This window comes from Micrasema longulum, unplaced genomic scaffold (assembly GCF_059751315.1).
Source record: "Micrasema longulum isolate JH-2025_06_02 unplaced genomic scaffold, ASM5975131v1 h1tg001527l, whole genome shotgun sequence".
NCBI lineage: Eukaryota > Metazoa > Arthropoda > Insecta > Trichoptera > Brachycentridae > Micrasema > Micrasema longulum.
Genome location: NW_028278710.1, coordinates 118,668 through 133,243, shown reverse-complemented (window position 1 = coordinate 133,243; position 14,576 = coordinate 118,668). Strand labels below are relative to the sequence as shown.

The window sequence follows — 14,576 nt, the reverse complement described above, 5'->3', positions numbered from 1 at the left end:
TAATTTGAACTTGTGCAATTTGTGTAGAAAGTAGGCAGGTATTACAATAAAAAGTTATCACAAAAAAGTTTGTTGTTGTGGGAGAACGTCAAGAATTCGTAAACAATTTTTGTAAATCATACTTTGCGGACAAAAAATGAACGCGGAATTGAGCCTGAGTTGAAAGACCCACGTAGCTGCGATTAACATAAAACTTGGATACTTTTTTTTACGTTATTCCAAAAAGTAAAATCCATATTCATAAAAGAATACTGACTTAAATTGATAAAATATAGTGGGCGCTTTCCTGCATTATTTAAATTGTATTTGTATATACGTGAGATGTGGCTTGAAACGGGTACCAACGTAGGCATATAAATTTTATTAATTAAATAAATTAAAAATTAAAAATTCGTTAAATGAACATTAAACATGTAGTTTTGGACTAAATTTATATTTTTGAATACATTTTTAAGTGTTTTCGGTTGTTGTTCATTTTGTTATCGTTGGAATACTGCCGCATTTCATTAATAAAAAATCAGTTTGACGTTTATTTTTTCCTGCCGCTGCGAATTGTATTGGTACCCATGGATGACGTAATGCGCAGGCCCGAGATCGACCAATGAGAGCCGAGCGTTGGGCGTTGACGAGGCTTCAAATATCCGTTGGCAGAGGCGGAAACTTCACAGCGAGCTTAATCTCCGTTCGGATCGAGCGTTTCGTGCAGTACAATTTTAGTTTTTTATAAGTAACAAGAAATATATCAAAATGAGGGAAATCGTGCACATTCAAGCCGGACAATGCGGAAACCAGATCGGCGCCAAGGTAATTAGTGACTTTATTAATTTGGATTACAGTGTTTTTTCGAAGTTTTTTGACGTACCAGCACTTTTGCTACCGGCGAGTCCGACATTTTGTCGGCGGTTGTAACTCATCACAGCCCCTTTATCAGTGTTTCCTTTGTTCGCCAGATCCTTATTTGATCATCCCTTAAATATTGAGATGAAATTCGTATGGTTTTAAGTGGTATTAATGACTTGGAATTGCCTTTTCGTAACGACTGGGTGTGGCGTGGCATATACCTATAAAGTTCAATAACAGCTGCTGTTATATCGAACAAAACCGCGGTTAAACGAACGTTTTTCTTTTGTTTTATCGAATTTTCGAGATCACTTGTTTGGAATGTTGTGGAAAAAGTTGACTTTTGTGACGTTTGGCCCAGATGGGCCATACAATCGATACCATACTCTTGTTGTGAAAGTATTCCTCCAAATAAAGAAATCCTAGTTTAGTTTTATTACTTACTGTGAGGTACCAAAAAGCGGTTTAACTATTTCCAATCAAACGCATGACCGCTGGCTATTGTGCGGGCAAGTTTTAACGATTTTTTTCATACATTTTTTAACCGCTTCATTTGAAATATTCAACGGTTATCTGCCGGCATACGCTGTACAACATTGTGCGGGCGTCGCCATTCAAAATATCATATTTTCCGTTGAATTGGGTACAGTTTCGACACTTGTACGCGCGTTTAAAGGTACTTTTAACGTCTGTCCAAGGTTAGAACGCCGGCCGTGCTGTGTTCGAACAATTTTGCCGCATAAAAATGTCGGACGCGCGTTGCCCAAAAAATTCAAAAACAAAAAATTCGACACATTTTTCAATGAATCCAAAACCTGTCGTTATATTTTTAAAACAGCTGTAATCCTTTCCGAACTTGGGATTCGCCCTTAAAAACAAATGATTCAGTCATTTTTTGTATCTGTCACTTGAATCATATTTAAGATGACTCACACACAAAAATACTCCCTAAATTTGTTTCTTGTAATTTCCGGAAAAAGCTAAATAATTACTCATTCTGGGTGCGCAGTGGTCAGCTGTCGACTGCGCAGAGCTCGAGGTTCGACGCCAAAAATGCACATATTTTTAATTTTACCATAATCACAAAATTTGTTTCACGTTCGTATTCCAATGTGAACGAAATACTTTAAAACTGAACGTAGTCCCCTTTACACCATCGTATTTATGTTTATAATAATAAGATAAACTTTATAATAATAAAATAATGTAAGTAATTTACGTAAATAATCCCTCATACGAGCATTTTATCTGACTGGGAATATTTTTGACCAGTAAAATATACAATAAAATGTAAATAGGGGCTAGATTTCTTACTGTCCATACTCTCTGTACCTGCAAGACGTGCTGTAATCTAGCTCCTATATACCATTATCAGTTTTAGCATGAACACTTTACAAATTTACCACTATGCTCAATGTTTATTTTTGTAAATTTATTGACAATTTTAAGTTGCTAGAATTTCATTTGTCCATGCACTTTGTAGCTGCAAGACGATTAGTAATCTTGCTTCAATAGGTAAATTTAATAAAATATCTTAATTTAGTAAATGTGGTCTAGAATTCCAACCGTCCATGCGCTCAGTAGCTGCAAGACTTGTTGTAATCTAACTTCTATTTTTATAATTTATTTTTTTTAATATCACTTAAACTTCATTGCCAATTAAAATAAAACAAAAAATGTAAAAAGGGGCTAGATTTATTACTATCCGTCCATGCGCACCGTAGCTGCAAGACGTGCTATAATCTAGCTTCTATATATCATAATTCGAGACGAGGAACTAATCCCAACCGTCCATGCACTCTGTAGCTGCAAGACGTGCTGGGATATTAATTTATTGTACAGCGTGCTTGAGGTGATTTTTTACAAAAATGGCGCTATGTAAATTATCCAAATATATATATATATAACGGTAACACAGTAAAAAAAAATGTTTTTCCGCCACGTAGTGTAGTCGTTATCGCGTTTGGCTACCATTTATTGGTTTCCAAATTTAATTTCCGATACCTAAATGAAAAATTCGCTCATGGTGTTTTTTCGCAACAATATTCCATACACTCCCGAAAGTGGTATAAAAACTCTGATCATCCTGCCGTCGTGTAACAAAGCATAGTGATATGCCCTATGCACAATTGACAATAATGTTCTCGCATATATTGGTACCTACTTTAATCTCGACCATTCGTTGGGAACAAGGTGATCAGTCTTACGCGTCTGGTGCCGGCTCAGGGCGGCAATGAAATATAAACGTATAACACACATCTGTATTTTCAATCAATACAGTATGTTTCGTGTCTGATCTTGTCAGGAATCGCATCCAAAACGTCATAAATGGTAGCCAAACGCGTTAACCACTATACTACGAGCCATTTTATACACTACTGTCAAATTAATTATCTAAATCACCCCGTTTTCCCGTAGGGGTAGGCAGATAAAACACCATATTACTGTCTTTGCATACAAATTTCGCTTCCTTTGCTTTCGATTTTTGGGTTTTTTTTATGGTCCCATAGGAAACAATTTATATAAAAAATAAAAAAACGATAGATTCGCCGTTAATCTATAGTGTGTTTAAAATCATTGCATTAGTGACATAATTCAGGGAGAAACTACGAAAAAAAGTGAGACCGCGTTTCCCCTCGACACCTTGAACCTACTCAGTTTCTCCATCACTCTTGAGATGTTATTCATTACTATATTTGTTCCGCTTAAACTCGTCATTACTCGTCGGCGGTTCGCGGTCATTCACTGATCCCATTGTCGAGATTTTGCAACAGTGTGGGCGCACTATCCCCTCTATCTACTTCCCGAGTGCATTGTACCGGCCGAGGTGCCCAGTGTACCGTACACTCCAATATCACACCAAATCTAGAACACCAATGTTCCACATTCTGACTAAATTCGTTAAAATCGAACGGCCGTCTTGAAGTTATTTGCAATTCTAAACGCGTACGCTCCACCCAATTAATGGTATAATATTAATTATTTTTGTAAGTAGGCAGTATAACTGTGTATAAAATTATGTATTTTTTCAGATGGATGTAAAAATTCATAAATTTATTCATACAAATACATAAAGATCATAACTCTATGAGGCCATGAGCCCTATGTTTATTGATTTATTTAGGATAATTTATAATGCGCCATTTTTGTGAATGAATGTGAGTTTAGATACAACATAATGAAGGAAGGGAAAATTATTACGTAAACATACTTATATAAAAATAATTTATAGTAAAATATAAATTTGTGCAATATCTCGCAGCAGTCTCCTGCAATGGTCTCTTCCCTTGACAAAATCCAAACTTGTACACTTTTCCTGAAAGGGGGTTTCGTTTTAAAGAACTTAATATGTTCATCCGGGACATTAAACACTCTTGGGGCCCGAAAGAGAATTTTCAATGAAGACGTTCAGTTTTTTTTGTATTTTTTATTTTATTTGATAATCTACTATCAAACTAAGCCATTTTTTAAAAACATTTTAACTATTGAACCAAATGAGATAATTTAAATCTATTAAGAACTTTGAATGTAAAATAGTAATTATTTCGATAATAATATCATATTATATTAAAATAGCGTGTCTAAGACTAGTGATATTTTTTTGCATTAAAACAAAGTGGACTTCAGATTTTTTATTTCAACATAAAAAAGCATTTTTATGACAAAATTGGTGTTCTATTCACATATAAAATAGCTAATAGCGATAATTGAAATATTAAAAAAAACGTTCATACTCCCTGAATATAGTCCCTGGACTGTCATATGAAGCATAAGACACTGATGATCCTACCTTCACGTAATACATTTTTATGTATTAATATCAATATATAACCCCATGTTCCATAACGTGTATTTTTGTCGAAGCATTTTATTATTTTAATCATTTTTATATTATTCAAACACTGTATTGTTTTGTCTTCGTATGGTGGTACATAGGGCACCGGGTTGTATCTAACGCGATATCCATTGGCTGGTTTCCTAATTTTTATTTTTCGTGCACGAAAATTATTGTCTGTTGAGTTTTTTTTATCTCCAGCTTTTGTCTGGTAATATTTAGGAATGCTCAAAATATCGTCCAATAACTTATCTCTTTTTTATTAATAAATTTCATAAAAGGTACTTGTTTGAAAAAATTCTTTACAAATCTACTTTTATACATCTAGTAAATGTTATCACTGTAACTCTCCAAAAAAAGAGACTAACTCCAACTCTTGTGCTTGGAGAGTGACTTACACTGTTGTAGTTGTTTATTTATAAGAGTTTATATAATTTTGAATATACGAGTATATGAGAAAAAAAAAATATTTTATAAAAAAAAAAAAATATTTTATAAAGAAAAAAAACATAAAATAATACATTCATACTAATGAACATTTAATGCAGTTTTTACACGTGTTAAAAAAAATTCTTTAGATTTACTTTAAATTTATTTATTGATATATATTATTTTTAATATACTACTCTTATTTTTTTGTTTTTAAGGCATTACCCTAATCTATTCTACAGGAGCTACATTATTAATTTGTCGGTAAAAGATATGTTGATTTTTATATTTTTATTTGAACGTTAGCGAATTTCAATTTCTTCAAAACCTCTGTTAAGAAATTTAGTCTCGAAAATAAAATATGCATTTTAATCAGATTCTGTGAATTTTGAAATTCTTCCCGTTTTTCCAGAATCCATTATGGCTTCTGACTAAGCGTTATTAATAAGACCTTAATGCAGAATGAATCAAAGTATTTTATGTGCGAAGTTCGATAACCTCAAAAGCATTAACTCGCTTGTAATGTTGGTAATTTCCCGAGTAAAAAGTGATCCGAACGCGCCGTGGTACCGTAGCAAATAGATAAAATGCAACGGAAAAAATGCAAAAGAAATATTTAATATTTCCGCAATCATTGGATTGTTGCGAATCATCGCGTTCCTCGATTCCTCCAAAACTGCCCTACGGGTTACTTTAGTTAGCCCTACGTATGTGACGAAGTTTTTATTACGGCGAGTGATAAAAACCTTGTCACCAAAACACGTTGATTGTTTCGTATGAAAATATCGATTTTTAAATAAAAACTAATTCTCGAATCATCATCGTCCCTTTCCGCATCCGGTGATGCATAGGGCACTGCATTGTTAAACCAAATGCAGCTTAGTTTGATCATCCGTTACATAAAGGTAAGGTGATCAGGCTTACGCTTTAGGTGGCGGTCCGGGAACAATGAAATATTGCCGTCCAAAAATCTTTAAAATTTACTAATTTAAAGATTAAGTGGGATTTCAGTTACTGTAAAAGTATTCAAAAATTGTGTATGTCCAAATGTTTGTAGACAGGCTTGATTTCCTGTAAATGTCTAGACTTCCATGTTCCCTTGTCAAAAATGTTTTCCCTCTGTTGCAACACATTTAGATCTGAATAACGATTGATTCATTATTGTTATTATGATTTAATCAATAAATTCACAATGCTAATTATTATTGAAAAAGTTTTTAGTTTTTTTTTAATTTGTCAATAGACTATCAAACTAAGTCTAATATAAAAAAAACGTTTTAATGTACATATATTATCAGCGTTATGATTTTTTATGTTTCGTAATTTCGAAATTACTCCGCGTGTGACGTCACAAATTATCTTCGTTGAGTTCTGCTGATTGGTGAATTCGCTCCCCGAAACCGAAAATCTATCGCAACACTCTTTCATTGATTAAGTCGGAAGTCATTAAAATTAGTTAATTTTTATTAAAATATTTTTTTCTTACATTTTCGAGAAATTTTACTGTACAATTAAAAATGCACTAATTTTTACAATCCAATTTTCAATATCCAATAATCATTGCTCTGATTTCACTTTTGCCTGGGATCAGCCATTTCTCGTGTATATTTATTTCCCTATGAAAGTGCATCCCGAAATAGCCTAGTTTGATGTGTTCCCCATGACGAAGCAAATAATAAAAAATCACTCCGGAACGCATTTATCCAAACCAGACAGAATCAACTAGAGAAATGTGTGTCCCCACAATAAACAGGAAACCACAGCCAACTTACTGCCACACCGCATTCCTCTCACTGCTGTAAACATACCTGGAGCTCAATCACAGATGGCTATCGACATGCTAAAAAACGTGCTAAGTATTTGAGCGATCACCACGAACAATCATGAACACGCTGAAGTCATCGCGGTCGCGTTGCAAAACGAAATTCAACTTCGGTCAGTTCAAGAGGATTGGTTGAATCTCGCACACGCCTTCTTTCAATTTTTCTCGAGTGCCGTATTGCATTTAGCCGGCGGTCGGCAAGCCAAATGTTAAGAAAAGCAGTCGCCATAGTAATTGTTTGTAACTTGAAAACGAAATAACCGTAATAAACCGGCACGAGATTACACGCGTGTTGACTTTTTTGATTTGACGTTTGACCACGGACTACGGATACGGAACTTATCTATGGCGTTTTTAACGCAAACAATTACTATGGCGACTGCTTTTCTTAACATTTGGCTTGCCGACCGCCGGCTAAATGCAATACGGCACTCGAGAAAAATTGAAAGAAGGCGTGTGCGAGATTCAACCAATCCTCTTGAACTGACCGAAGTTGAATTTCGTTTTGCAACGCGACCGCTTTAACTTCAGCGTGTTCATGATTGTTCGTGGTGATCGCTCAAATACTTAGCACGTTTTTTAGCATGTCGATAGTTATCTGTGATTGAGCTCCTGGGCTAGTATTCCAAACGAAATTATAGCGCGGTATAGCGCGTTTCTACATACTAAATACGGATTATAGCGCGCTGTAAACGCGTTCGGAATACCACCCCTGAGTATTTACCATTTAACGGTATTTTTAGTTAATGAACGACATTATTCCGAGTATGTCCAAATGTCTTAAGACAAGGACTGGGTTCCACTCCCTAGGGATACAAAGATGAATTTTATCTCCAGTCGATTTCATTTTGCAGGATTTTTACTCGCTAAATTTAAATAAAGATTTTGATAAAATTATCGTTAAAATCTCTTTGGCTACATTTTACTATATTATTTGAATCGAGTTGTGGTCCCGTGGCTAGGTTGCGGATTCAATGATCAGAGGTCCGAGGTTCAAATCCGACTCTACCCCAACTTGATTTTCATTTTCTGATGGTGAGTTATTTATAACTCGTTGAAAATGGTCACTAAAATTTAAATATTTGAGTAAATTATAAGAACGCTATTATTTAAAAAAAAATATTTTGAGACGTTTTTAATGATATTTTTATTAAAATCAGTAACATTGAATTTTTATATTTAATTAATTAAATAAATGTCAATCCATTGTAATTTTCCCATGCTGTTTAGATTATGATGATATGTTGAAATAGGTTATTTTTTGTCGGATATCACGCTGCTGGTTTGTTTATTTGGAAATTCTTGTAACAATGAACACACTTTAGGTCATAATTCCCCTTCCGCACCGAATGGTGCATAGGGCACTGCATTAGTACACCAATCGCAGCTTAACTTGATCATTTTTACATGAAGGTAAGATGATCAGTCTTACGCTCCAGGTACCAGTCCATGGACTAAGAAATATTCTAGTGTAAAAACACCCTTTTAAATAAATATTTTATTTCAACCATGTCGGGAATCGAACCCGAGACCTCTTGCATAGCAAGCTAACGCGCTGACCATTACACCACGACGCCGACAATAGGTAGATTAGCTTTATTTATTGTGAATGAATAACCACAAAGTTAGTGCTTCAAATATACATTATATATTTAATATAGTATCTATAGTTCTTAAAATATAGCTCGATTAAAACGACAGCTGCCAGACTTATGTCAATAGTTATGGAAATTACTGATCACTGATCATGTACCGATCAAATCGGTTTTATCATTTTTTTTCATGCAAACATAAAAATCTGTTTCTGAAAATTGATATAAAAACGCAAAATAAGACATTTATACTTTTTTCATGAACAACATCAAATGATTTTTTTTTTATTTGATCAATTCACATTGATCAATATGTCACATCTCTAACGTCAAAACAAAATTTATTTTGAAGAGCATTCTACATTGCAAAATGATGTAACCTTGTAAGAACGTCGTCAATAATTAGTTTTATTTTAGTTTTAAAGCTGATTTTATATATTTATGTTGATTTATATGTCAAGCATTGTATTAAAAAAATAAATTAACATGCCAGATACAATGATTTTTCGTGTGTCAATATAAATCATTCCTTAGACGTTACTACAAAGTTATGTCGTCACTTTTGCTGACAACTGTCATTTTTAATCAAGCCTTATTTTTATGCCTAAAGCTCAATATGCACGGATCTATCGTACACAGATATTTGAGAACGATAAAAATGGTTTTCCTAGGTATACATTTTAATTCAGCATCACCCGAATGACGCCAGGTTGTGGTTTTCACTAAAAATGTATAGTTTTATCATTCGTAGGATTCATATTTTCGTACGATTTGTGGTTGTAATAATATCATAATACCAGCATTAAGCTGCCATCTCCTTTGCGGCTAACCGCTCGATACTTTCGACGTACTTCTAATAATCCTCTTCCTCTGGCTGAAGTCGTTAATACAAATTGAATTTTCCTTAATTCCCCCTTTAAAAAAAATGTGTCGTTCCTGAAAAATCTCTACAGAGGCATCGTCGAAATTGCTCATACATATCGTGGGCATACAAGAGAAATTGACCAAGTGACAAAATCAATAATGTTCAGGGGAGGCATTTTAGTGTTTTTCTAGATTTCAATTGCTTCTCAAAGATCAGGTTTTTCAAGTAGGCGGTTAGTAATTTTACATTATATGTACGGTACTTTTAACTTTAATGTAAAATATAAATGTATTTAAAAAACATTTTTACTTTTGTATAAAAAAAAAATTGAAAAACTTTGTCAATTTTACCTGTAAAATTTGAAATGAAATTTTGCAGATAATCATTTTTGTTTCGTCAATTGAGGGAGGTAGTATTTTATTTCATAACTGTAAATTATGTTTTTGGTATTTTTTATTTCAATAATCCTTTTTTTAAATATTTATGAAGGTTAAATAAACACAGAAATACAAAATAAATTAAAAAAGAAGAAAAAATTAACGAAGTGTTACGTAATAATCTAAAGAACAAATTTTATTAATGAACTTTTTTGAAAATTGAAAATACGTATTGTTAACTTTTTCTAAGTCCATCAAATACTTGAAGATGAACATGTCAAAAGTAGGAATAATCGGTGTGCGTGCATGAGAGATGTATGAATGTAGAGGAAGCGAGGTCTGTATGCCAAGATAGAGTGTTATGGCGTTCTATCCTCTCTGCCTACCCCTTCGGGGAAACGGCGTGATGGTTTGTTGTTGTAAATTTTTCTTCTTTTTATTAGATAAATAAATTAAAAATTTAGTTTAGGTACAAAATTATTATTTAATTATATTGAGTATAAACGAATTTAAAAAACATTTTTACTTTTGTATAAAAAATAATAATTGAAAAACTTATTCAATTTTACCTGTAAAATTTGACATGAAATTTTGCAGATAATCATTTTTGTTTCGTCAATTGAGGGAGGTAGTATTTTATTTCATAACTATAAATTATTTTTTTGGTATTTTTTATTTTAATAATCAATTTTTTTTATATTTATGAAGGTTAAATAAACACAGAAATACAAAATAAACGAAAAAGGACAAATAATTAAAAAGTGTTACGTAATAATCTAAAGAATAAATTTTATTAATGAACTTTTTATAAAAAAAACCGTGTCTGTCAAATGCAAAACGTATACTAACTTACTAACTACTAACTCTAACTAACTCTTTACTGGTGACATCACCTACAAGTCAAATTGACCAACTGTTAGTCAATTCTTTGGATCTTAAATTTACTAATAAAAGTGACCATGTGTGTTGGTCAGTTTTACTTGTCAAAAATCTGTGAGCTTCTATCAAATGGTCACATATTTTACAATTTTTTTTTTTTTTTGGAGTGTCGGATCGACTTGGCATTTTTACCAGTCAAGCATTATGCTAATACGATGTCAAAAAGTCAATAATCTCATTTTCGCCATTTTTGCAAATGGTCACTTTTACTTGTATAACCACGATATATATCGTACTATTAGTTATTGGCTTAGAGTTTAGAGTAATAACTTAATAGTGTCGCCCATATGGAGAAAAACAATTCTTTGATTATTGACCGAATCAAAGAATACTTGACCGTACTTGAACCGAAACCGCCTATTACACGTTTGTTAAACTAAAAACCTAATCAAAATTTTTGAACGCTTTTGTTCTATGGAATAGGGCAGGGCTTCTCTAGAGAATTATTACTCCGAGCTTATTGGAATGGCCTACATGTTTTTTTTTTACTTACGTATGTTGTATATCGAGGTATTATCGCCAAAACACCGTAACCGACAAAAACAATATTTTCCGTGAGAATATTATTTTGTCATTTCCAATAGGGAAATATTTTTTTTTCACATTTTAAAAATAATAAAGGTCTATGAAATACTGTCCAGAAAAAAATATTTTATTCTAATTTTTAGTAGCATAAAAATATTTTTAAATTTGTAATTTTGAATTCCCGCAAAAACGGTCATTCCGTTGGCCACGCCCCTAATACGTCACGATTCGTGTTTATTTGTTCCCGACCATTGAAATTTGTTTAGAACATTGTCATGAATCTTGACGTCACAACAACCAAGGCCAGAATCGTCGCGTTTTTTTTGCAGCGTATTATTATTTAATTTCTTTTTTACATTTATGCATGACAACATTTCTCCACATTTCCATATCGATTTTGAAAATACAACTAATTATTCTTAATCCATTTCATATATTTTTTTCGGTATTCGTAGTATGTGATATTTCCCTTTTATCAAGGAATTTATATAATATATAATTTAAAATGTAATTTTGTTTCGAATATTTATTTATTTGGTATCAATAAAATAGAAATTCGAGGCAAAAATTGAATCTCTAAATAGTATATATTACTCAATAATTAAGAAGAAATATTCGCCTGTAATTTTTTTTTGTAGGTTACGTATTTTGGCGATATGATGAATAATCTTTGTTACGATTTTTTTAAAGTATTTTCACGTTATTTTGTACTTAAAAAAACAAACTACATAAATTTTAATTTTTAAAAAATCTGGTTGTGGTCCCGTGGCTGGGTATTGTGCAGACTCACGGAACAAGAGATCCGAAGTTCAAACCCCACTATATTAACTTAATTCCCATTTTCTAATAGGGAGTTATTTACGACTCGTTGAAAATGGCCCCGAAATTGAAATAGTTGGGTAAACCGATCGCCAATATTCATTAAAATATAAATATATTATTTATTTTTTTACACGTATCCCTCGTACAAAAAGAAGTTCCAGTGTACTGGTATTTTTTTATTCGCTTCAAACTAAATTAAGCATTTTTTAAAGAATAAATATTGAATATTTACAATGCTTTAAATACACGGCCAAAATGCTTCGTTCACGGTACACGATCATTATTAGGAGAGAAAATGGTCGTAGCATGCAAATTTGCACCTACGTTCATATATTGTTGGTATTACACCAAGGCCAAATTCTGTTATTTTTCTAAATAAAACCTGTTAAAATACCACCGAACTTCATCTCCAGGGAGCTTATGAAGATTAATTGATGTTTCAACTGAGATAGAGAGCCTTTTCGAGAAGCATCACAGGTCTGAGATTCGAATCCCACTCGACAAACATGATTCGTGTTTTTAAGCAGTTGTTCCTGACTAGTAAAAATGGGTCTAAAATTGAAACATTTTAGCCAATTATACTCGTAAGATCGTAAATTTATTTAACTTTTTTGTATCCTGGCGGACGAAGAATACAGCCGTGTGTGAAATAGAACCAGAATGCTGGAGGAGTATTTTTGACTATGGCTAAATCCTAGGAGATAGTGGTTTATACAAATTTATACCACAAAGGCAATAATGTTTTTAATAATAATATATATTTTTTATATATATATTTGGACCCCTGTATTTAGTATTAGTAGCCTTACGTGTCATGTACAAGGCTAAGGTACTCGGAAAAAAAAGTTTTTGTTTGTCTTGGAAATGGGATGTTCGATCACTGATTTTGGTCTTTATGGTTTTTATGATTGGTTTTTATGAGTCAAATATTTTTAATATTTAATATTTTTTTATCACTTTGCTCAATGTATTTATTTTTTTGTTAAAAAAAAAAAAAAATTTTAGTTACTAGAATTCCAATAGTCCATGAGCTTTGTAGCTGCGAGACGTTTGGTAATATTAGCTTTTGTTATTATGAAAATTAACTAACTAATAACATAAACTTCTATAAAAATTAGGGCCTAGATTTCTAACTGTCCATGGGCTTAGTGAATATATTGAAATTTAGAATTTATCTATAATTTTATTAAAAGCTAGATTTCTAACCGTCCGTGCGCTCTGTAGCTGCAAGACGTGTTGGGATGTTTATTGTACAGCGCCCTTGAGGTGATTTTCATAGAAATGGCGCTATAGAAGTTATCCAGAATAAATAAATAAGTCTGGTTGACGTGACGTGACTGCGGCTGGGCAAGCTTAAGACTGATCGTCTTATTTTTGTTTAAAACTTCAAGTACAAAGAACTGGTCAAAAGAAGAGTTAGTCCAACTTTTGTACTGAAAAACCATAAATATATATCAAAAGATACGTACATAAAATTAAAATAACCTAATTAATTAAAAATAACAGCTGCTTTTTAATAGGGAGTTGAGGCTTGCTCATATTAACTTTTTAAAAAGTACGTTATGTATGAAGAATGTGGGATCAGATGAGTTTGGAAGGAGAGAGAAAGAGGACCAGGGAATGAAAGGGGATAAAAACAATATATTTTTAAAAACAATAAAATACAGGGTAAATTAATAAATACTGTAAATTCCCTTCTCAAAAATGTTTTCCCTCTCTGTTGAAATAAATTTGTTTATTTTGTTCCTGTAATGACAGAATTTCGGAAAATTGAAAATACGTATTGTTAAATTTTTCTTCTTTATATTAAGATAAAAAAATAAAATTTTTAGTTTAGGCACAAAATTATTGCTTGTAAAAAAGTCAGGACTTAGGGATTTTTAAAAAGTATTTAAAGGACTAAGGGATTTTTGCTCAGGGATAAAAACTCTTGGACTAAGATATTTTTAGGACTTGGGGATTTTTTGAAATTGAAATAATATTTTTTAAATCATTTTTCAAATACAAAATAGGATATGGGTATTTATTGAAAAAATAATTTGCTAAATGTATAGTTCACTAAATGCTCTACACGGCAGTGGTGTCAACTCAAACAAACCATTACGCCGTTTCCCCGTAAGGGTAGGCAGAGAGGATAGAACGCCACAATACCTATATTTGCAAACAGATCTCGCTTCCTCTACATTCATACATCTTCTTATGCACGCGCGCCGATTATTCCGACTTTTGACATGTCCATCTTTAAATATTTGTTGGATTTGGCCATGCCATGTCTTTCTCGGCCTTCCTCTATTTCTGCATCCGTCAACATTCGCATTGTAAATATTCTTAGCCGTTCTTTCGCTGTCCGTTCGTTCTACATGACCAAAACAAGCGCAGAGCTCCTTTCTTGATTTTGTCGATAATGCTTGTCTCAGCCTTACATAATGTACGGATCTCGACATTTGTGCATCTATCGTACATAGTTTTACCCCACATTCGCCTGAGAGATCGCATTTCGACAGCATTCAGCCTACTTTCACCCCTGTTT

The 14,576-nt window shown here is 32.7% G+C and overlaps 1 protein-coding gene across 1 annotated transcript in view; it reads left to right on the top strand.

Annotated features, from left to right (window-relative positions):
• Positions 1-663: 663 nt before the first annotated feature.
• The window catches only part of LOC148275023 (tubulin beta-1 chain), a 28,558-nt gene continuing 14,645 nt past the window's right edge, over positions 664-14,576 (top strand). The window contains exon 1 of the mRNA XM_088236227.1: positions 664-804. Coding sequence (XP_088092353.1) covers positions 748-804 — 57 coding nt within the window. The 5' untranslated portion in view covers positions 664-747. The remainder of the gene's footprint in view (positions 805-14,576) is intronic.